Source organism: Aedes albopictus, chromosome 2 (genome assembly GCF_035046485.1).
Source record: "Aedes albopictus strain Foshan chromosome 2, AalbF5, whole genome shotgun sequence".
NCBI classification, from domain to species: domain Eukaryota; kingdom Metazoa; phylum Arthropoda; class Insecta; order Diptera; family Culicidae; genus Aedes; species Aedes albopictus.
Window position 1 is genome coordinate 150,384,719 of NC_085137.1, and position 23,340 is coordinate 150,408,058.

Consider the following 23,340-nt stretch of genomic DNA (forward strand, 5'->3'; position numbering starts at 1 on the left):
TAGAGGGTGTAATAAGGAGAGCGGGGATAAACACAAGTGGAACGATTTTAACGAAGTCCGTTCAGCTGCTTGGTTTCGCTGATGATATTGATATTATTGCTTGTAAATTTGAGACGATGGCGGAAACGTACATCCGACTAAAGAGTGAAGCCAGGCGAATCGGATTAATCATTAATGTGTCGAAGACAAAATACATGATAGTATAGGGCTCCAGGGAGGAATCACCGCGCCCGCCACCCCGAATTTATATCGACGGTGATGAAATCGAGGCGGTTGTAGAATTCGTGTACTTGGACTCACTGGTGACCGCCGACAACGACACCAGCAGAGAAATTCAGAGGCGCATTGTGGCAGGAAATCGTGCTTTCTTTGGACACCGCAGAACTCTACGATCGAATAAAGTTCGCCGTAACACAAAGTTTACTATCTACAAAGCGCTGATTAGACCGGTAGTCCCAGGGGGCCAGCAAAAGGCAGAATCCCCGTAGCTCACAACAAAAACACGTTCAAAATGGTTTGTGCTGAAAATTGATGCATTACACAATTTCTTACTGATTTATTTGCTATCTCCGGGTTGTCGTGTAATTTCGAACGATTGCACGCCAAAATTTTGGTAACCTTTTGCTAGTTTTACACGTTTTACTTAAGTAATAACTTATGATAATGACTAATTCGCAAATGTCGTGCACATCCCAGATCTGTCAGAGTGCCCAAAAGTGTCAATTTCCCAAACATGTCAAATTCATGTGGACTACGGCAAATCTATTCGTGGTTGACGTCCGCGCTACCCCGCTGGGTAGTCCTCTATGGACACGCAACATGGACCATATGTACGTGCAGAGGACCAACGCGCCCTTAGAGTTTTCGAACGAAAGGTGTTGCGTACCATCTACGGTGGATTGCAGATGAAAGACGGGACTTGGAGGAGGCGAATGAACCACGAGCTGCATCAGCTGCTGAGAGAACCAATCATCGTCCATACCGCGAAAATCGGGAGGCTACGGTGGGCGGGTCACGTCATCAGGATGTCGGATAGCAACCCGACTAAAATGATTCTTGAGAGTCATTCGATCGGTACAAGAAGACGTGGTACGCAGCGAGCTAGGTGGGTCGACCTAGTGGAGGACGATCTGCGGACCCTGCGCAGAGTGTGGAATTGGAGACGCCCAGCCATCGACCGAGTAGAATGGAGACGGCTCCTACGTACAGCAGAGGACACTCATGCGTTAGTCTGACCGGTAGGTGAGTGATATGCTCACTCGCAGTGATTGCGAAGAAACTTTTTCAGCAGCATTACTGCAGAATCATCAGCTTTTTCAGCACTTCATAAACGCGAGGCAAACAATCATTGAACAGCAAAAGTCAAAGATTATTTTGAAAGCTCAGTGATGCAAAATGGCACCATATTGCTGTGTGCGTTCAAGATGCAAACGGTGCCCAAATGCGCTTCAAACGCGGTAACACAGTGTTACCAAAGGCAACTTAGTAACCATAGTCGTCAATATCACCGCCTACCTGGGATACAAAACCTCCCACTGACATCGGGTTACTTGTTAGAAAATCTTACCGCATTTGGTGCTCCCGCATTTGATATTTGCGTTTTGGATGCACACAGCAATACCAATTCCAAGCGACTTGCGCATCGCATCACACTGTTGGTGGGGTTGCGTGTTCGTTCAGCACAATCTATTGGCTGCATCTTTCTCGACTCGCTTCAGCAAAGAGATGTGAATATGAATGGAATGATGCGACTATACCAACTCCTGCTGCCAATACTTGGAACGGGGTCTTCTTCTGTAGCTGTTATGCGCCTCCGCGGTGGCCGACCGACCAGTTCACGCAAATGCTGGACCGCATAACGACCTTGCTAATAGGGCGAAGGCCGGTGGTAATAGCGGGTGACTTTAATGCCTGGGCCGTGGAATGGGGAAGCCGTTTCACGAACCAGCAGGGTCAGATCCTGCTAGAAACACTAGCCATCTTAGATGTCGACTTGGCTAATGTCGGTACCAAGAGTACCTTTAGTCGAAACGGAGCGGAGTCAATTATTGACGTGACCTTTTGCACGCAGAAAAAAACACGATAAAATCAAAAATATTTCAGGTAAACTCAAATAAATTGTCAATTTGTTCTGGCAACAAAAATAAAACTGTTTGGAGCAAATCGAACGTGACATTTGAAGCAAATTAAATCCATTTTTGAAACAAACATGCATCTTCTGACAGGTTATGTTAGAAACAAATGTAATTTTTTTTTGTTTTTTTGTGGCAGGTCGGCCCTACGGAAATATTTGTTTTCCAATTAAATTTACAAAGACATTTCCTTTTCTAGGAAAACCCACTTCCCGCGTGGCACTTTCAATGCCAACATCATGTACATAACATACGCTCCCGAAATCAATGGGATTTCTTGGAAACTTTTGGTGAAACTTGACTTTTTTTGCAAGAGGAAATCTTGTTTGGTGCTGCAACTGGAACTTGTTTGTTTTGTTTATGTTCTCGACGGCGGAACGGGGGGCTCTTCAATGGGTATTGTAGAAATCAATATGTAATTGAGTTAGTTTTAAAAATTAATATTTTAATTTTGAATATTTTATTAGTTTACCGAATAAACATGAATATTTTTGTTTCAAACGAACGAAATTTGTCTCCGTGTGTAGTCCTGGCTTAACAAGTAGTTTGAACTGGAGAGCAGATGATAGCTACACTCACAAAAGCCGCGCTGAAGACCGAGACAAGAGCAAGCAAAAGGGCCTGCTTTGAGGGTCTCTGTAAGAGTGCCAATGCGAACCCGTGGGGTGACGCCTACAGGATCGTCATGGCCAAGACGAGAGGTGTAATGGCTCCTACAGAGCAATCTCCAGAGATGTTATAGAGGATCATCGAGGAGCTTTTTCCGCGTCATGATCCTAATTTTTGGCACCCTTTCGTAGGACAGCCTTGGACTGGGGCTGGCGATGAGGAGAGGGTCACCGATGTGGAACTTGCGGGGATAGCTAAGTCCCTTAGCGTAGGTAAGGCCCCAGGTCCGGACGGAGTTCCGAACCTGGCCTTAAAAGTAGCTATTGCAGAGGCTCCCGAGATGTTCAGGTCTGCTATGCAGAAATGCCTGGACGAGGGAGTTTTCCCAGAAGCTTGGAAGAGGCAGAACCTGGTACTATTGCCAAAGGCGGAGAAACTACCCGGCGACCCGTCGGCATATAGACCAATATGCTTGATAGACATGGCGGGGAAGGTTCTCGAAAAGATCATCCTCAATAGAATGTTGAGGTTCATCAAGGGTGAAAATGGTCTTTCGAGTAACCAGTACGGTTTCCGGAAGGGGAGGTCCACCGTAGACGCTATCTTGTCGGTTACAAAAACCGCCGAGAAAGCACTCGAGCCTAAGAGATGGGGAATTCTTTTCTGTGCGGTAGTGACTCTGGATGTAAGGAATGCGCCAGCTGGTCTGCTATTGGCGATGCGCTCTTGCGTCTGGGGATACCGAGGTACCTGTACAAGATTCTCGAAAGTTACTTTCAGAATCGAGTACTAGGGTATTTTAACCAATAGTGGACCCCTTAGTAGCTGAAAATTGCTCTGATCCTTAAAACAGTATGATATTCCAATTAAATTGCCCCTGTCAACGTTTGCACAGCAAGTTCTATGTCTTTCCTGCACATTGCACACAAAAACCTTACCAAACCACCCTATATTTCCCATAAAATAATCATTTCAAATCTGGCTCAAATTATCCTATAATGGTCCCCCCGGGTCCACTATAGGATTGTTGGGGTCCACTATAGGATAAATCGTATTCTCTTACCATGTTAAAACGGAGACAATAGTGGACCCCCTTGGATTTAACCAATAGTGGTCCCCCAGATTTGTTTACATTTACAAATTTGTTCAAAAAAATCAAATTATTGCTTTCCAGCGTAGCTCCACCACTTGTAACTACTGGCTAGGAACATGATCCATCGTCTCCCGGTGGAAGTTCACCGGTAAAAACAGATTTAAGCAGGAAAATTAGGAAAAATATAAGGGGGTCCACTATAGGTAAGGGGTCCACTATTGGCTAAAATACCCTAGTTTACGACACGGAGGTGGGTCGGAAGAGCTTTCACATAACCTCAGGAGTCCCGCAAGGTTCCATCTTGGGTCCGGTGTTATGGAATGTCATGTACGACGAGGTGTTGAGGTTAGAGTACCCGGTGGGAGAGGAGATTGTCGGATTTACCGACGACATTACGCTCGAAGTCTACGGTGAAACGATCGAGGAGGTGAAATTTACTACCGACCACTCGATCAAGGTTGTGGAGTCGTGGAAGCGGTTCAAGAAACTGGAACTGGCTCACCACAAGACGGTTGTTAACAACCGGAAGTCGGAGCAGCAGGCAGAAATCAGTGTAGGTGAGTGCACTATCCTGTCAAAGCGCTCCGTCAAACACTTGGGCGTGATGATCGACGATAAGCTTACCTTCGGTAGTCACGTCAGTTATGCCTGTAAGAGAGCCTCCACAGCTATAGCGGCACTGTCCCAGATGATGTCCAATAGCTCCGCGGTGTACGCCAGTAAGCGCAAGCTTCTGGCTAGTGTTGCTACGTCCATACTTAGGTATGGCGGCCCGGCGTGGGGCACTGCGCTAAGTACTAAATGCTATCGACGGAAGCTGGAAAGTACTTACAGGATTATGTGCCTGAGGGTTGCGAGCGCGTACCGTACCGTGTCACTCGACGCTCTCTGCGTCATTACTGGCATGGTGCCTATCAGCATTCTTATCAGTGAGGACATGGAGTGCTTCGAAATGCGCGGCACAAAAGGCATAGGCAGGACTGCCACGATGGCCTCTATGGTCAAATGGCAGCGGGCGTGGGACAGTTCCACCAAAGGAAGGTGGACCGATAGGTTGATACCGAGAGTAGACAGTTGGATTAATAGGCGCCGTGGGGAAGTTACATTCCACCTGACACAGGTCCTTTCAGGTCATGGTTGCATCCGACAGTATCTACACCGTTTCGGGCATGCGGATTCTCCCGAATGCCCAATGTGCAATGGTTTAGAGGAAACGGCGGAACACGTTTTGTTCGTGTGCCCGCGTTTTCGCACAATGCGTGACCGCATGCTTGCTACATGCGGGGAGGACACAACTCTGGACAATTTGGTCCAGAGGATGTGTAGCGATGAGTTTGGCTGGAACGCCGTTTCAACGGCTATCACGTATATCGTCTGGGAGCTACAGAGGAGGCGGCGCGTGGACTCGGAGAATGGCTAGTTCAGATGCAGTACAAGAGGTGGCCAGGGGCTCGGAGTCGGCTTCGTAGGTCATATCGGTGCCCTGCGGTCGAGATCGACTCTTACAGCGATTAAGTGGCCGTGGAGAGGAAGTCCCGGTAGCGGTGCTGTCGTGGCGTCGGTCTACTGGGCTGGATCCGAGCCCGCGGTTGGAAAGGGGTCCCCGGCAAGGGTCGGGATAGGTGAGACCCTGCTGTCTGCAACCTTCGGGTGCATCTGATAGGGCCTGAAGGGTAGAGATACCCTTCTTTTGCGGGCAGGTCAGATCGGGTTGCACGTGGGCATCAGTTCTTGATGTCTGCTAAGCAGTCCGAGGACAATGGGAGTGGTGAGGACCACTCGGGAAACTGGCTAAGTGCCAGCATGCTACAGTGATGGACTCTCCAAAGCGAGTCATCGATGTTTGTTGCTGCAGGCTACGTAGCTAACCTTGAGGGTGTGATGTGCACTAGCCCCTCTCTGAAGCAATGCCTTCTTGGTGGTTCCGGAGAGACGAAGGGTTTGGCGACCATAGGAATGTGTTTTAGTGGGTCGAGGAGAGAGTAGTCCTGGCTTTTACTATTGTTGTAGAAGACGGCCTTAACATTACACTATCCTAACCTTCCTGTTAGGGTGATTGTTGAGCGGATTTTTCCCCCTATGGTTTAGAAGGAAAAAAACTCTTGGACCGGCCCTGATGTTCTGAATGCTAGGTAAGATAGGTCCCAATAATGAACCGAGAAGCATTACTGCTATCCAGAAACTGTTGTTTCCACTTTCTGCGGTGAACTTGACTCTATATGAGAACATGTAACCTGTACACTGCACTGCAACTAGTATATTATTGGATATTATGCAAATTTATAAATCAAATTTACCCCACGCCTATAAAACTGGCGTGTGAAAAAATAAGAGGTTTCGAATTTCGTTTCCTCGAAATTTCCACATTTGAAGGGAACTTCCGTTCGTAGACTTTCCTAATGATGATATATCCACGGTGGAAATAGGTATGAAGAAACTGCGGAACATGGACAATTAAACCCCCATTTATGCCGAGGAACAATGGTTAGAAAAATGGTCCGACCCGACGATGCGATGGAAGACCGTCCCAAGTGTTAACGAAACACTTGTGGCGTCATTTGTAAAATAGGAAATGTGTGTTTTGACGGAGAAAAGGAAATGTCTCGGACGAACAATCGTTTTTTTCTTCATTTCTTGATTGTTAGTTATGGGCTTCCGTGTGGTTTCTTATTCGGTTGAAATTTGGCTTGCCTGGCTGCTAGAAATAGGTCACTCACTGGTAATTGTAATAAACTTACTGGTTTATAAAGATTATAGGGCTAGTGCCACAATCTTGGATCAGGGATCGGGCTAATGCGTTGTTCGTGTTTATGTCATTCAGTATGTGTTGAGGAGAGCAATGCCGACTTTGCGATTCCATTCGTCTGCACAAGTGGAGTATGATTAATGAGGTTGTTAACGTTTATTTATTGGATTAGTGATTTCCTTCACGGGTTGTGAAAGCAGACTTGATTTAATGAAATTATGATGGTTGTATTGAAGCAAATTTTCGTTTCTCGGTTTGGCACTTTTGTAATTCGAATTTCGCATATATTTTTACAGAGACATAATATGAATGGATATAGGGGAGAATAATTCAAAAGACTCCTAGAGGCCGTCTTCTATGCATCCCAACATCAAAAATTAAAATGGAAAATACAGCATAATTGCATATTTTGCGTATTTTTTTTTTATTATCTACGCAGTCAAGTTTACACATGTTTTTGTAAATTGTACATTTTACAACTTCTATATCGTGTTACAACTTCGAACCTATTCCAAAAAAAAGTGAAGAGAGTAAAGAATACTTTAAATCAACTTTGCCAGTATGATACATTTTCTCCACTTTCCCCTTTATATGATTGATTTATTCTGGGGCCTGGTCCGCAGGGAAAATCCGTCAGATGTTATTTTTGTTTCGCATTTGGGCAACTTATAGGAAACTCCAGGCTTCGATCCTTTCCTCCTACGCTGGCAGCTATACCATAGAGCCGATGGCCTCGAACTTACCGCGTCGTAATTTATACATGATGATGGCTTTTTCCGATTCGATATGCCAAGTGCGGCGTGGCACTACCTCTCTCAAGCGGTGGCATTTCAGACTGGATTGGGCTATAACTAGTTAGCATCTACAATCAACTGTAGTGGATCGGAATATGGTGGAATTGGTTTTCTAGACAAACATTCAGCCGAATCATTTTCAGCTGTGAGAGTACACTTGCATGTACCTGTTTAACCCTGATGTGGCTGGCAGGGTACCCGTGTACCCTTTTCGATTTCAAATCTCGATATGGTTATTGGCAATAGAAAGTTGAAACTCTAAGATCTAAGAACACGTGAAACACGTGAATCTTTTAATGTGATTGACCGAATTTTAAAATGAGCAGGGGTAGGGGGATGGTCTCCAGTTAGCCTAGAGGTTAAGGCTATGGATCGCCAATCCGGAGACGGCGGGTTCGATTCCCGTTCCGGTCGGGGAAACTTTCTCGACTACCTGGGCATAGTGTATCATTGTACTTGCCTCGCAATATACAAATTCATGCAATGGCAGGCAAAGAAAGCCCTTCAATTAATGGAAATGCTCAAAGAACACTAAGTTGAAGAGAGACAAGCCAAGTCCCAGGTGGGGACGTAGAGCCATAAAAAAGGAGAAGAAGAGTAGGGGGAGGGGCTTTTGAGTTTTTTTTTACTACGTGGGATGCCGGCAGGGTACCCGGGTACCCACGTAACTGAAATGATCATATATCCATCAATGTTCATCCGATTTCCAAAATGTATGGCTCATTGAACTCCAACAGTAGTATTTGGTTGGACCAGAAATCTGATTACCGTGGTTTTATGGAAAATCTGGATTTTCGAGTGCATTTCCTGGCTTTTACCATTTTGAAGCCCATATTGTTGAAGCTAGGATACATTAAAGTAGCCACGGTCAGCCACGGGAAGCCTTTTTTGAACTCGCAGCTACAGAGCCAACACGTTGTTTTATGATATAGGCTGGTCAGATACAATATGCTGAAGCAATTTTAGGATGATTGGTACTGTAATCCGGGGTAATATTGATCAGAATTCTCGGTCTTTCTTGAATAATTCTCTTGTTAAAGCAAACGTTACATGTTTCATATTTTTAAAACAAGTATTGGCCCTCTGAGTATGTGTTAAGTTACTCGAACAAGTATTGTGAAACTTTAAATCATGTTAAAATAAGCTTTTAAATCTAATTTTTGATTTTGTAGATTTGGGGTAACATTGATCATGTCAGTGATCAATGTTCGTTTGTGTTGAAAATACCCCTACTAACAAAATTTAGGGTCTCTGATTTTAAATATGTCGTCCAAATTCTTACAAGTTATGTACTTTTTAGTTATTTTAGAGTTAAAATCCTCTAAACCGTGAATAACGCCTAAATGTAGGCAATTACTTAAGAAACTGATAGCTTACTATGAATAAATCGTATATTTTACTGAAAAAGAGAACTTTTATAAAGGTTTCGTTTAATAAATCCAACTCTAGGATATCAAATTGAAGTTATGCAGTGATTTCTAACCTTTTATTGTATCTAGTATGCATACCAAGCATGAATGTTTAACATCGTATCTCATTGCGTTATGAAACACAGTTAACCCTTATAGGATATGGACAACTTTTTTGCATAGTTTTATTTATAGCTTTTGAACCAGTGGGTGGATTTTCAAAACCAAAATGTTTTTATCAAGGGGATTAGTTGTGCTATCATATGCATATATGGAGATTATGTTATGCTAGAACATTTTGGAGATATAGCTGCAAATGTAGTGTACACCAGTTTTTCTTCACTTGATTCCGCGTTTTATTTTTATGTATCGTAATCCGGGGTCAAATTGATCACTTGAAAAAAAAAATTTGCGGATAACATCAAAGCCAATTCAAATATTGCCCAAATAAGTTCTGTAAAACCAGTACCCAGTGGATCTCCATGGAACCATGTGACAGAATTTTGTTCAACAAATTTAAACTTTAAGTTAAATAACTCTAAATATCAAAAAATTAGAAATGCCACTTTGGGGCAAAATTGATCAGTGTACAATTAAACATCGGTTTGAAAGGAAAATCTCCCTTTCCGCTTAATTTTGCTCTTCTAAAACCGAATAACGCGTTTAAAATCTTACAACAAGTGAATTTAATACTTTAAATGCAAAATTAAATTTTGAAATTTCCCCTTAAACGCCTTAAGGTAGGCAATTTCATTTGAAATAAGTGGTTTCTATCACAAAAAAATACTATTTCATCATAAAATAAACTTTTTTTTTAACTATTTCATTTTCTGATTAGCTACATAATTTCCCAACCAAGGCTCCATAAAAATGTTAAAACAGAGAATTTACGAGAAGTGCTATTAGCAATCGATTGTTTAGTAGCAACGATTTCAGCTAAATGAGAAATACATTGCAAATTCCTAAAAAAATAAGGCAAAACTAACTTAATTCTAAAAAAATTAAAGTCTACACTCATCTCTAGACATCTACGAACCAGATGACGTAAAAAGTTTAAGATCATTACGACGCTTAACCCTTTATAAGGCCAAGAAAACTAGAAGAGTTGTCAACGTATACTATTATGGAAATAATTATATACATGATAACATGTACAATACAATTTTTGTTTGAAAGAAACTCTCTAAAATCTAGGTGGCAAATCTACCAAATCTATAGTTTTACAATAAGTTTCAGCTAACTTTCTTCACGCGGTCAAATTTAGCCATTTTTGAGACTACAAATGGCTCCCAAATTGTTGTTTAAGCTTTGTTTAGTACCAAAAAAATACCAGGCGTTGTTAGTAATCCCAATTTTGCGTAAACCTAAAAAGAAGTTCGAAATAAATTGTTATAAAACCGAAAAAAATAAAAACAGTAGGTGGCAATATAGTTGCCACTGCCTTATAAAGGGTTAAGAGTTCCTAGTATGGAATTACAATGTAGTACCCGAGTGATCAATTTCACCCCGCTGATCAATTTGACCCCGGTTTACGGTACATGTGATATATTTCAATGGAAATTGCACAATATTCTTTGTTTGGGCTGGGACTGTAAGATAGAAATGTCTAATGTTCTTTTACAGCTGTAGCATAGATCTCCAGGTTATCCAAAACGTCCAGAAGTTTTGAACTTTGTCTACTGAATACAACTTGAACTTGATGAATTACATTCAAATATACATTTTGAAACATGAAATGATGGTAGTCATGACCTGGTGATGTTCTAGGCAACTTAAAATAGCTCTGGAGTTCTGATTGTAAGGCCTTTACCGGTAATAGTATATCAAATTAATGTATGAGTGTCAAAACTGATTTCATAAGATTCATACATGTAAATCAGAGAATGAAAGACTAACTGCACATCAATGGCGATACCTTAGGCCATCCAAATCATTCTGGAGTTAAGGCCTTTATGGAAGGAGCCAGACATGAAAATGCAACAAACCCATGCATGCGACCTATCAAACCACGGCGTTTTCGATTAGGCGCTGTCCATAAACTACGTAGACTCATTTTGGGTCATCTCAGACCCCCCCCCCTCCCCCTCCGTAGACTTTCGTTCATACAAAATTTTCGAAATTTGTATGGAGGGTAGACTTTGGCCAGACCCCCCCCCCCCTAAGAGTCTACGTAGTTTATGGACAGGCCCTTATCTGATGAACGGTTAGCAGGAAAATAGTATCAGACCACCGGTAGTGTTCCAGAACCGGTTCCGGAAGCGGCCAGATATAAAAGAGAACCAAACCCATGCATGCGATACATCAAACAGCGGCATTTTCGGTAACCTGATGAACGGTTAGCAGGGAAATATTTTCAGACCATATCTGAACCGGTAGTGTTCCGGAACCGGTTCCGGGGGTCCCGACGGAAGTGACCAAATATAAAAGAGAACCAAACCCATGCACATGACACATCAGAGCGCCGCTTTTTCGATAACCTAATGAAAGGTTGGAAAGAAACTAGTCTCCGACCATACCTGGAACGGTAAGGTTCCGGAACCGGTTCCGGATGTCTCACCGGAAGTGTCCAAATATAATGGTGAACCAAAGCCATGCAAGCGACACATCAAACAGCGCCTTTTTCGATAACCTGATGAACGGTTAGCAAGAAAATAGTCTCAGACAATACCTGAACCGGCCTTGTTCCGGAACCGTGTCCGGAAATGGACCCGGAAATGGCTTTATATAAAAGAGAACCAATCCCATGCATTGGATACAACAAATAACGGCTTTTCAGAGAACCTGATGACTGGTTATCCAGGAAGTAGGCTAAGACCACATTATGAACTGCCGGTAGTGCCGGAACCAGTTCCGGTTATCCCTCCGAAAACGGCCAAATATAAAATTGTACCAAATCTATGCATGCGACACAGCAAAGCGCGGCTTTTTTGATAACCTTATGAACGTTAGCAAGCATATAGGTTCAGACTATACAGGGTGTTAGGTTGGGGGTGGTGACATTAGAGAAAATCGAAATTTGTGTCAGCCTAAATTATCTTTGAAAAATGCGTAATAAATTTGAATTTTCTTTTAGCACTGTGCAATGGTGCCACTGGAGCTAGCACACAGTCTTGATCACCTGCCGAACCACAGCAACTGTATGTATGTAATAAAAGGACAACGCCGCCGAAACGCGGTGCAAGAAAATAAAGGTTTGCACTCACGAACCTAACATCCTTATTAGAGACTATCGGTAGTGTTCCGGAACCGGTTTCGGGTGTCCCGACGGAAGAGGCCAAATCTGAAAGTGAACCAAACCCATGCATATTCCACCTCAAATCACGGCTTTTTAGGTAACATGATTAACAGTTGACAAGAAAAAAAAGTCTCAGACCATATAGGGTAAACAGGTATAATATGCCCCCTTTAAGCAGAAATGGCAGTACATCTAAAATTGGCGACTTATTCCATCTATTGTCCACTGCAAAGCGTTGTTTCTAAAGTCAGTGAAGTGTTGCATGAGAACTTTGCCTTTGGAGGGGCGGCTATGGAAGCTTTGAAACGTTATCCGAAAACGTTCCAAAATTTACCTTATCAAAACAAACGGGGCAATACGCCCCATCAAAACAAAAACGTCCAGCCCCGTGATAAAACTGTACCAGGGGATAATTCCACCACATGCTTATCCTAGGAGGACCTTTTAACAAATGTTTAACTGCATAAAAGTTGCGATATAACACAAGCGAACAGAACTAGCTTCGTTTACAATGAAGTCAGCTTACAAGAGGTAAAATATTACGCCAAAAGCCTCGATTTCAGACTTTTTGATATTTTTATTGCTTTTCTGTACCAATCAACTAACGGACCAACTTAATGGCAATTATTAATCAATATTCTAGATTTTCAATCGATCACGCATGCAAAAAGCGCTTGAATCGTTAGAAAATGAAGGGGGCGTTTTCCCCCGGTGGGCGTTATACCCTTTTACCCTACAGTGTACTATGGAATCGATTCCGTCCGTCCAGCCTGAAATATTCAAATGTAAAAGAGAATCAATACATGTGACATATCAAATGATTTATTCAGTAACTTGATGAACGATTAGCAAGAAAATAGTCTCAGACCAAATTTGGGACAACAGGTCCTATCCGGGAACCGATTTTGGGTGTCTCGTCATAAGTGATAAAATATAAAAGAGAACTTAACCTACGCATGCGACACACAAAATCGTGGCTTTTTCAATAACCTAATTAACAGTTTGTCAGCAAAAAGTCTCAGACGCATATTTGGGAGAACCGGTAGTGGTGAAGAACAGGTAATGAGTGCGACAGAAATGATAAAATATAGAAGCAAACCAAAATCATGCATGGGGCCATCCATTAAGTACGTCATGATCCTAGGGGAGGGCTTTGAAAATTCCCAATGAATGCTCTTCATGCAACATATCAATTCGCGGCTTTTTAACCAACCTGATAACCAGTTGACAAGAAAATAGCCACAGACAATATTTGGGACAACCAGTAGGGTCATGGAATCGGTTCCAGATGTCCGCCGGAAGTGGTCAAACGTAAAATTGAACCAAACCCATGCATGCGGCACATCAAATAGTGGAATTATGAAAGTGAACAAAACCAATGTTTTTTTTTTAATCTGTATTAACAAGATTTTTAGCCCTAGACTAGTTCATCTCAGGACCCACGCTTTATTTCCCTTCCGATGGAAGAACTCACATTTTGCGAGTTTGTCGGGAGTGGGATTCGATCCCAGGTCCTCGGCGTGATCGAAACCAATGTTAGCGATAAATCAAATCGTGGCTTTTTTATAGCCTGGTAAACGTTGGGTAAGTTTAAAGTGACATAATGGGCAGTCTTCATATATGCAAGAGAACAAAATCGTGACCAAAGTAATCTCAATCAATCACACCATTTTAAATTCCTGCGGTGTTATTATAAAATAGGGTAGATTATGGAAAAATTGTAATTTGATGCATCTAAAATTAATGTGCACAATTTGGGTTCATGAGGAGGTCAAATTTTACATGAATCGTATTAGGCATATAAGTGTTCCCAGGATCGACTAATGTCGACGTAAAGATCATGAGTACATATTCTATGAGAAAGCACTATCATCACTAGGTGGATTAATCTGGGTTTTATAATTTAAAAACCCAATTGAAGGGCTTTCTTCGCCTGCCAGTGCATGAATTCGTATATTGTGATACAAGCACAATGGTACACTTCGCCCAGGGGGTCGAGAACATTTTCCTGCCGGAACGGGAATCAAACCCGCTGTCTCCGAATTGGCGATCCATAGCCTTAACCACTAGGCCAACTGGAGACCCCTAAAATACATTTGACCAAGTTTTCCCATACAAATTTCAAGCTTGTTGAGCGCTCCCTTAGACGTAGCATGTGAGAGTCCAAAACAAATGATTCAGGAGGTAAGACTTGGCATATTTTCAATTTTTTTTTTGATATTAGTATGGGCCACCCTAGTACAGAAGCATTATTTATGTGTGATATTGTTAAAAACCACAGCTCAGATGAAATTTAAACTCACGACCGTTGTGCACTAGGGTAAATGTACCAATTGTGGTGCTATTAGTAGCTCCTTGTAGAAAAATAAATGAATAAAATTTATAATACCACAAAATAAAAAGTCTGAAAACGTTAATCGGTAGTTTTTCACTTAATTTTGCTAGGAAAAATGTAAAAACCATTGTTTATTTCAGTTTTTGCTAATAAATCACTTGCACCAACTATAGGTACACGGTTCCTATTATGGTGGTAAAATTTAACATGAGTTCCTATAGTGGCGCATCCCATTGAATTCTTATGGGACCCAACACTATAGGAACACTACTACCATTATAGGTGCAAAGGAGCAAAAAAAATAAGGAAAATAATTGTTTAAAATAGGTTTTTCGGCAAATCCTGAACACAAAACTGAATTGATGTTATTAATTCGTTATGATGCATCTATTAAAAATGTCATTTGCAAACTTTTTGTTCGAAATAGTGCTAAATTGGTACTACCACCACTATTGGTACTACCTCCACTAAGGGAGCTTTTACCCTAAATCAAAATTGCTTTATCATCTAAGCTATCGCGTCAATTAATACCCAACACGGCATCTTTATTGTTACAAATAAATTCGAAAATCCCATTAACTTATCATCTTATCTTGTAGTTGTTGTATGCTATTTTAATTGACGACTCGAAAATATTTGAACTATTTATCCTTACTACACAACTGCAACAGCAAAGGTACTAAATCACAATTAAGAATACTTCGCCGACGACGTGTCGACCAGAACCACAGATGCGATGATGACGTGAAATCGATTTTTCTCCCATTCCGATTGTAGGTATTTATAACAAAACCGATAGGTATAAAGTATGGCTAACAAGCTACTAGGCGACGACTATGTTGTTCGCGGCTCGATACAAGGGTCGTCTCAGGCCCCTGGCAGCAATGAAATTTATCGTAGCCAACATCTATAACTGCCTTATACTCATATTCGTGCAAATTGAAACGAGCGTGTAATCAACAAACGCAGTTTTTGTTTGATGTTGTGAGCCACACACGAAATCACATTCACAATGCGTGTTTGTTGGGTTGCTTTATTCAACTTATCGCATGCTTCTCTTACCGTACATTAATATTAAAGCGAGTTTGATGTGATTTGTGATCATTAGCGATGGAAAAATTGATTCCAAAAACTGATCAACAAACCAAAATAAACGTTAAACAAAAAATTGTTGATGTTTTCGCATTTGACAGTGGGCGCTATTTATTAGCGCCCAGGACATCCTGTCTACCATGATTCCAATGCATTGATATAGGCCGTGTCAGGGGCCTGGGTCGTCTAGATGCGATTCGTGTGTTTAATCCGGATGCCTACCTACCTACTTCTGTGAGGCCAAAAGCGTTGAATCGCAAACATTGCAAATCCAATAAAAAAAAACACAAAGGGTTATTATATTTTTTTTTCGAAATGCTCGTAACAAGCTAAGTGCAAAATATTAGGACAAGGACTTCATTAACCTCGATCCAGATGATGAAATAAATCCGGGGGCTTATAAAGAACAGTTGCGGTTTACTGAACGGTGAAAATATAGGTCTGTAGTTCGACCAGTGGTTTCCAACTACATTGTTCAAATAAAAATTCTCTCGACAAGATTCATTGAAAAATGGTGTGTTCCTCGTAAAAAAAAAACAAGATATTAATATTTCATAAGACAACTGGTTTTAGTTTGACTGAGGTCAAAAGAGTACCCTCTGCCCAAATATGTAGTCACAGATCCTACATACGTTTTGGTTGGATATGTTTTAAATTTGGTGTACGTTTAAGAATTAATTAGAAATACTATGTCAGATAAATAATAAATAATTAAATAAGTGAACGTAAAAAACTGAGTACACCGGAACCACTTTTTACGACATTGGCTGGGGGTGCATACATTAAGACGTGCATAAAAATAAGGAATTTTGTGCACAAATTAAGTCAGGGCTTTAATGACGAATCTTAGTTCGCGAGTTGGGACCAAGAGCATTCCAACTAACATTTTCAGCGCTATAAGCTTCAGTTATTTGCTTTCTGTTGTGTAACCATCAGATTGAAGCAGTCAACGCTGAATAAAAGGGAAGCTAGTCAAATATAAACCATAAGCTAATACACGGCTGCAAAACAAGCACCATACAGCTACTAAACTCGGTTTTCAGAAATCAATCACTTGTCACTGGGACTGCCTTCACTGCACTCTATTCCAACTCCAGGAGATTTCCCGGAAGATGTGAAAACTTGAACAAATCGAATAGGATTCCCCACTAACAAAACAGTAGCTACTGCAGAACAATTCGTAATATTGACAAATCCACAAACCAGCAGCGCTTTGAAGGCCGTTATGCGATATCATTACAGCTAGAAGCTGAAATAAAGAAACTGTTGGTATACCAACTCGGGTTGTCGGATGTAAACAGGTAAACATTATTGTCAAAACAAACTTTTAACCGGGATACATAACTACTATACAAATACTTTACAGCTATCCATCTCTGCGCTGTGAAATTATTTGGGTTGCTTTTATTGCACTTTAATCAAACTCCGGAAGATTTCCCGGAAGATGTTCTAATCGAATACGAGTCCCAACCAATATAACAGCTGCTGTTATACAGTACGTTTTGTAATGTTACCAAATACACAAAACAGCAGCGCTTCGTAGCTGTTTAAAGAACACTCTTTCAGCTAGAAGTTGTGACGAAGAATCTGTTGGCTGTAAACATTATAGCGTTTGACGTTTCACAAGCTTTTGGGTAAGGTTTTTTGTGGTACAATTATGTAGCCTTCTCTGGAGTAAAATAAAACGGGCTATTTTCTATGCTATTTATATATAGTAGTGTGGCAGCGGGGACATCATCCGGATCAGTGGATACGGAGATCGGGAGTTCGATTCCAAGTAGCGGCAAGTACTTTAATTATTCAATTTTAAAAGCAGTTTCACATGTATTGCGTGACGGTATCCATAACCTAGTTATATTAATTCGAATAATTTGGGGATGCCGTATAACTATTATTTAACAACTGTGAAAAGGCTGAAAAAGCGCCTTCTCAAGATGTTATTCAGTTAGTGGCTACATAGGAGCCGAGAGAAGAGCTATGACTTGGTGGCATAGAAGCTGCTCGCATAGAATATACATGTGGATTAAGTTTGCCAGATTCATTGGTCTACACTGAAAATATTCTACACGTTCGAACCACACGTTTCACACATGAATTTTCACTAGTTGGAAAACATATGAATTTAACGTGTCAAACCAGTCGTAGAAACACTTTACAAAATCAACTGTAAAACACGTTAATATGGCATCATTATTGTCAATTTTCTTAAGAATATCAGTAATAGGCACCCAGCTTTGAAGCACGTTATGACATGCTTAACGCGAGCGAGTACGGTGATGTACATTAAATGATGGGCGAACCATTTCCATTATCGATACATAAACACATTGTCAAACACGATCAAATCATGTGTAAAAGACAGTGGTTTAGAACCTAAACTATTCAACATCTGATTCCAAAGAATTACACGTTAATATAGCTTGCTGTTTTAAACGATACATTAACGTGTAAAAGAACATGGATGAGACGTGTCGATTATTTTCAGTGTATACCTTGCATAGAAGCTGCCGTCCATATGTACAACACAGTAACTCAGCATCAAGCCGTATTGAGGACGCTTTTTTAATGTTTACATTCACAATAAATGTTAGTAGGGATTTCCAGGAAGTTTTCAGAGAGCCCAAAAGAAAGGGTTTCCAAGGGGCTTCAGGGGCGTAGCAGGGGGTTTCGGGAGCCTTAAAGGGCGTTACGACAAAGACCTCCTGAGGTGCCTCTGAGACCAGTTGGTACCCCCTGAATCCCTCTGAAACGCCCCTGAGACCTCAATATACCCCTTTTTAAACCCCCTGGGGCCCTCTGAATCGCTCTTCAGATTTCCAGGTTCCCTTCTAAAACCCCTTGGAAGCCCATGAAACGCACCAGAGACCCCTTAATACATCCCTGAGATCCACTGGTACCTCCTAAGATCCCCTGAAGCACCCATTAGACATGTGGTGTCGCAGGTTCAAAGCATTGTTTGTCATTGATGACGTACCTATAACCCGACATAAACCTATCATTGACCTATTTATTTTGGCCTCCAAACCCAACATAGACCCAACAATTATTCGATGTAGGTCTAACAATGGTTCAACTTTGGTTACGACGTTTGACGGATTTTTTCTCCGGGATTTTCCGGGATGCCCCTGGAACGACCATGAGACTTCTTGAAACGCCACTGAGATCTCCTGGTACCCTTCCTGAAACGCCCCTGCACCCACCCTTAGTTCTCCCCTATAAACGGCCCCTGGCCGCCGTTGCCATAGTGACCGTTATTACATTTACTTATACAGAATATTGGTTCTGAATAGATGTCCCTCTTTTTATGCAGGGCATAAAAAAGTGCATAAAATAACCTGCATCAAAAAACCTTTCAGTGTATTAATGAAATAGCAGGATTAAAACTTTTGGATATCATTAGTAAACATTCAACCTACTTCTCATAACATTCAAAAATATTTTTTTTGCGGCGCGATTAACACATTGACCATAAAATGGGTCGCGAGTTCCAGTAGGTTTGCAGTCCCTGCGTTGTTGCTTGTCCCATCGTCGCCGCAGCACTGCAAACCCGGCGTTGGTTGGTTGGCACAAGAATTAAATAGTAAACGGACAGGGTTTTGGCCCAAAGCCATCTCGTTGGCAGAATAGAATGCCTGGTGCTGCCTGCCTGCATTCATGAGCCTTCTTGTGGCGACCGGGGAGAGTAGCAAATCAACAAATCTGGAGATCGATTTGAATAGGTCGTATGTGCTTCTGTCGATATAAAATTCGATCAGTTTATTTTAGTCATTGTAGCAATATGGCAGATATTTTTCAAACTTTTAATGATGGAACAGAAAGCCTGTTTTGTGAGGATTCTGCTGTATGTATCAACTTTGCTCAATTTCAATGGTTTTCGCTATAATAAGCGAATCCAACTGATCGAATTTTTAATCGACAAAAGCACATACGACCTATTCAAATCCAGCTCCAGAAATTGAAAACTTTTTCATCGAACACCGATGGGGGCACTCCGGTACTCAACAGTTTAACCACAGTGTAAACTGTTACTTCCGAAATGTGGAAACTACCTGTAAGAGCTGGATGATTAATTGCGAAAAGATTGCTCACAGGTCAAAACCGACTTCGCCACTATAGAGGTGTATAGCGACATTACACACGTTGGTCATTTGGTTGATTTGATAGGTGTTCACAGCAGCAGCGAGGTTAACTTGTGGCTATTGGGAGGGGTGGGCGTGTGGATGGATGGTGGGGGAAAACAATGTAAAAGGTGAGTGAAATATTCACGTTCGTACAAGGAGGTCGATATCTCCCAAGGAGAGACGAGCCTATAGATGTCTCTATATCTATGATATCACCACCTTTGAGTGTCCTTCCTCGGTACACTTTGTGCTCATTCTGTATCGGTTTTTCCTTAAAACTATCCATTTCCCCGTTATCCCCTTTCTCCGAACCCAGGCATTTACCTCGATATTAATTGATTTAGTCCACATTCATAATCCTCTTTCATATATGATGGGGGTGTGAAGAATATTTAATCCACTTTTTCTTTCGCAATCAGCAAACTCGCACGCTGGAACACTATCCTCGTGATACCACGGCACTTGTGCACACAAATAGTTGAATTTCGGATATTTTGTACTTCCGGATTGCAGGGATTTTTCTTCCTGCTGGGTAGCTGGTCAACTTGTAAAATCCAATAGGAAAAAAATGGAGTGGGGGGTTTTCCACTATGCAGCGCCTGAATGTTTGCTACCTTTACGACACACGACAGAGTACATCATCGGCACGAAAGTTACTGGCTGGCAGTGGATCCTTTCGGCTGCCGATATGTGTACACCGAGGATTCGCATCATCGTGGTTGTGTGGTGGTAGTTGTGCGTGCAAGGACCAACAAACCAACGATGCGACGTAATACAAACATGGAGAAGGTGGTTATTATCCTTACTATTCAGCGGATGATGTGCTGAAAAGGATATCCCAAGAAATTTGATTCCACCGTTGTGAATTGAAGAAATCAGGAATGCAAGCGTGTCTTTCTGGACTGATTGCCAGTATGCCAGTTTTCTTACAAGCGCATACACCTTCTATTCAAATGGTATAAAGGTTCAACGGATCACCCGGATCACCTTGCAGGTTGAATAAAGAACGCATGGTCCCTCAAGTCAACGAACTTAACCCATATCCGCCCAACGTCCTATTTATAGGACAGATGTCTCGAACGCCCAGCGTCCTATAAATAGGACAGTCCTTTTGGTGTGAACATCTCTAGAATTATCCAAAATTTTAGAATACTTTCTTCAGAGAAGATGTTCTCCACACCCATACCTTGCTGATAGTGGATAATACACAGATAAAAATAATGAGATTTACACGTCATGTAAACTTCAGTTTAGCAATGTAATCTTAGTGTTATGATGATTTACATAATATATCATGTAAATTTGTGTTATATGTCATGTAAATACACAGAGTCATGCTGAATTACATGACATATAATGGAAGTTTACATGATATTTTATGACTTTTACATGATATGTCATGTAAACTTCTGTGATATCCCACGCTCCAATCATGTGCATGATATGTCACAGAATTTAACACTCTTTTTTCGATCTGTGTATAGTATGTGACTGGTTCACTAGGTGGCGTAAACGATGCTGCAAAGAATGCATATTGTCACGATCTGTGAGCGATCATTTCCAATGCGAAAAAAAAGTCATTTCCCTGGAATTTTGACAATGGTTAATAATTTACAGTTCATTTCTTCGGCAGAGTTGTTAATCAATACATACAAAAGTCGATGTATGTATGATTGTATGTTTATATGCTTGTATGTTTATATGCTTGTATGTTTATATGTATGTAAGTATGTATATATATATGCCGGAGCATAGGCATAACTCTGAAATGCGTCAAGACATTTCAATCAAATTTGGTATACACATTCCTTAGGATGTGGAGGTGGTAGCAAGGATATTGAAATTCAAGATGGCGGCTTAGGTTCCAAGATGGCGGTCAAAACTCCAGAATATATGCTTTTTAACGGCAATGCTGCTTCGGATACTATGCAATATGGATATCTATCGATCGGGCTTCACAAGTAGACTAAACAATGTATATCCGACTCCATTTTGAAATCAAAGATGGCGGACCATATCCAATATGGCGGCCATGGAATGGTAGTTTGATCTATAATACCATGCAATATGGATATCTATCGATCGAGCTTGATGAGTAGAAGTCAAAAATCGATATTTTACGCCATTTTGAAATCCAAGATGCCGGACCATATCGAAGATGGCGGCCACGGAATGGTAGTTTGAGTTATGATCAGAGCCGTAGCGTGGTCCCATGGCGCCCTTGGCAAGCATTCAGATTGGCGCCCCACGCCAATTGAACATTGTCAAATTAAAAAAAAATGTGGAGATTCATTTTCTTTTTAAGGACAAACTTCTTGAAATCCCGCTTCAACAGTGCATCAGAACTTCAGACGCACAAATCTCAAAAAGAAAGCTTCTAACAACAGTGCATTTTATTATTCTGTTCTTGCTCACTTGCAATAAGCTTAAAATAAAAAGCTCAGGTGCGCTGGTTTTGTTTACAAAGAGATTTGTGCGCTCGAAATCGTGAGTAGGTGCCAAAGTCGGCCATTGTGGCAGCCATTTTGTGATTCTAACAAGTCTGTCCTTAAATAAGTTTCTTTAGTTGGATTTTGGTGTTTTGAAGAAACAAATTTCCCTCGTTTTTTTTCTGTTTTTTTTTTCACTTGATAGAGTTTTACAGGTTTTCAGGTATCATCAAACGATCTATTTTACACATTTTCGATGATTTATTCAATTGGTTTAACCGAGTTTTCCATTAACTTTACAAAAGGTCTCTTCTGAAGTTTAATCAAAATATTTCTTAAAAAATCTTGAAGAATTTTTTCAATAAACATTAGACGGATCATGGACAATGAAGAATAACAGGAGGAAATCCTAAAGAAATCTCTATAAGGCTTTATGTTGAAATTTCTGGAAAAAAATCGTGCTATATCACTGAATAAAACTATGCTAGAATCTCTGTAGTAATTCCTGCAGAGGATACGGAGGTAGAGTCATGTACTATTTGGGCTGGTGTACCTATTTTGGGCACTTGCCGCTATAACTAAGTCAATTTAAAACCAATTGATTTGAATATTTTCATAGCACTGGATACAGTACGTATCACAACGTGTGCCAAAAATTACGTTATTAGGTATAAAATAGCTAAGTTATAACGGTAAGTGCCCAAAAATAGGTAAATCTTCCTAAATGGTAAAAAAACCCTATAACTGATGAAAACCGGGAAACATTTCAGCAAGAATTTTCAATGAAATTCATGGAAAAATTCTTGCAAGAAGTCCTGGAGCAGTTCCTGAAGAAATGCCTGAAGTATTGCCTGTAAAAAAATGTGTAAAACCATTGGACAAATTTTTGAAAGGAATTTCTGGAGGATTTTCTAAAACAAATCCCTAGAGGGTTTTATGAAGAAATCCGTGAAGGTAGATTTTCTAACGGAATACCTGGAAACAAATCTGAAATTATTCCAAATTTATGATATTTTCGAAGAGTTAAAGAAAATGAAATGTTTTGTAGATGAATTCTAGCAGAAATTCAATGAACATGAACCAATTTCGGAAGGGATCAATGGAAGATTTTCTAAGCAATATGGGAGATTTCTTCTTTCTAAAGGAATCTGTAGATGACTTTCATAAGGAAACTGGTCGAATTTCTAAAATAATCGATAGCTGATTTTCTAAAAAAAAATCTTGGAAGAATTCCTGAAGGAATTCTCAGAGACATTTATGAAGGAATCGCTGAAGAGATTTCTAAACGAATCTCTGCAGGAGATTCTATAGGGATCCATGGTAGATCCTTAATACTAATCCGTGA

The 23,340-nt window shown here is 40.9% G+C and overlaps 1 protein-coding gene across 2 annotated transcripts in view; it reads right to left on the reverse strand.

Annotated features, from left to right (window-relative positions):
* Positions 1–20,243, reverse strand: part of LOC109428471 (uncharacterized) — a 66,339-nt gene extending 46,096 nt beyond the window's left edge. Inside the window, exon 1 of one of the 2 annotated variants that reach the window (XM_029858773.2) lies at positions 19,891–20,241. In XM_029858773.2, the coding sequence (XP_029714633.2) occupies positions 19,891–19,917 (27 nt within the window). In that variant the 5' untranslated portion in view covers positions 19,918–20,241. Of the gene's footprint in view, positions 1–19,890 lie in introns of both variants that reach the window. The other variant, XM_019704271.3, reaches the window with a different exon arrangement.
* Positions 20,244–23,340: the final 3,097 nt, after the last annotated feature.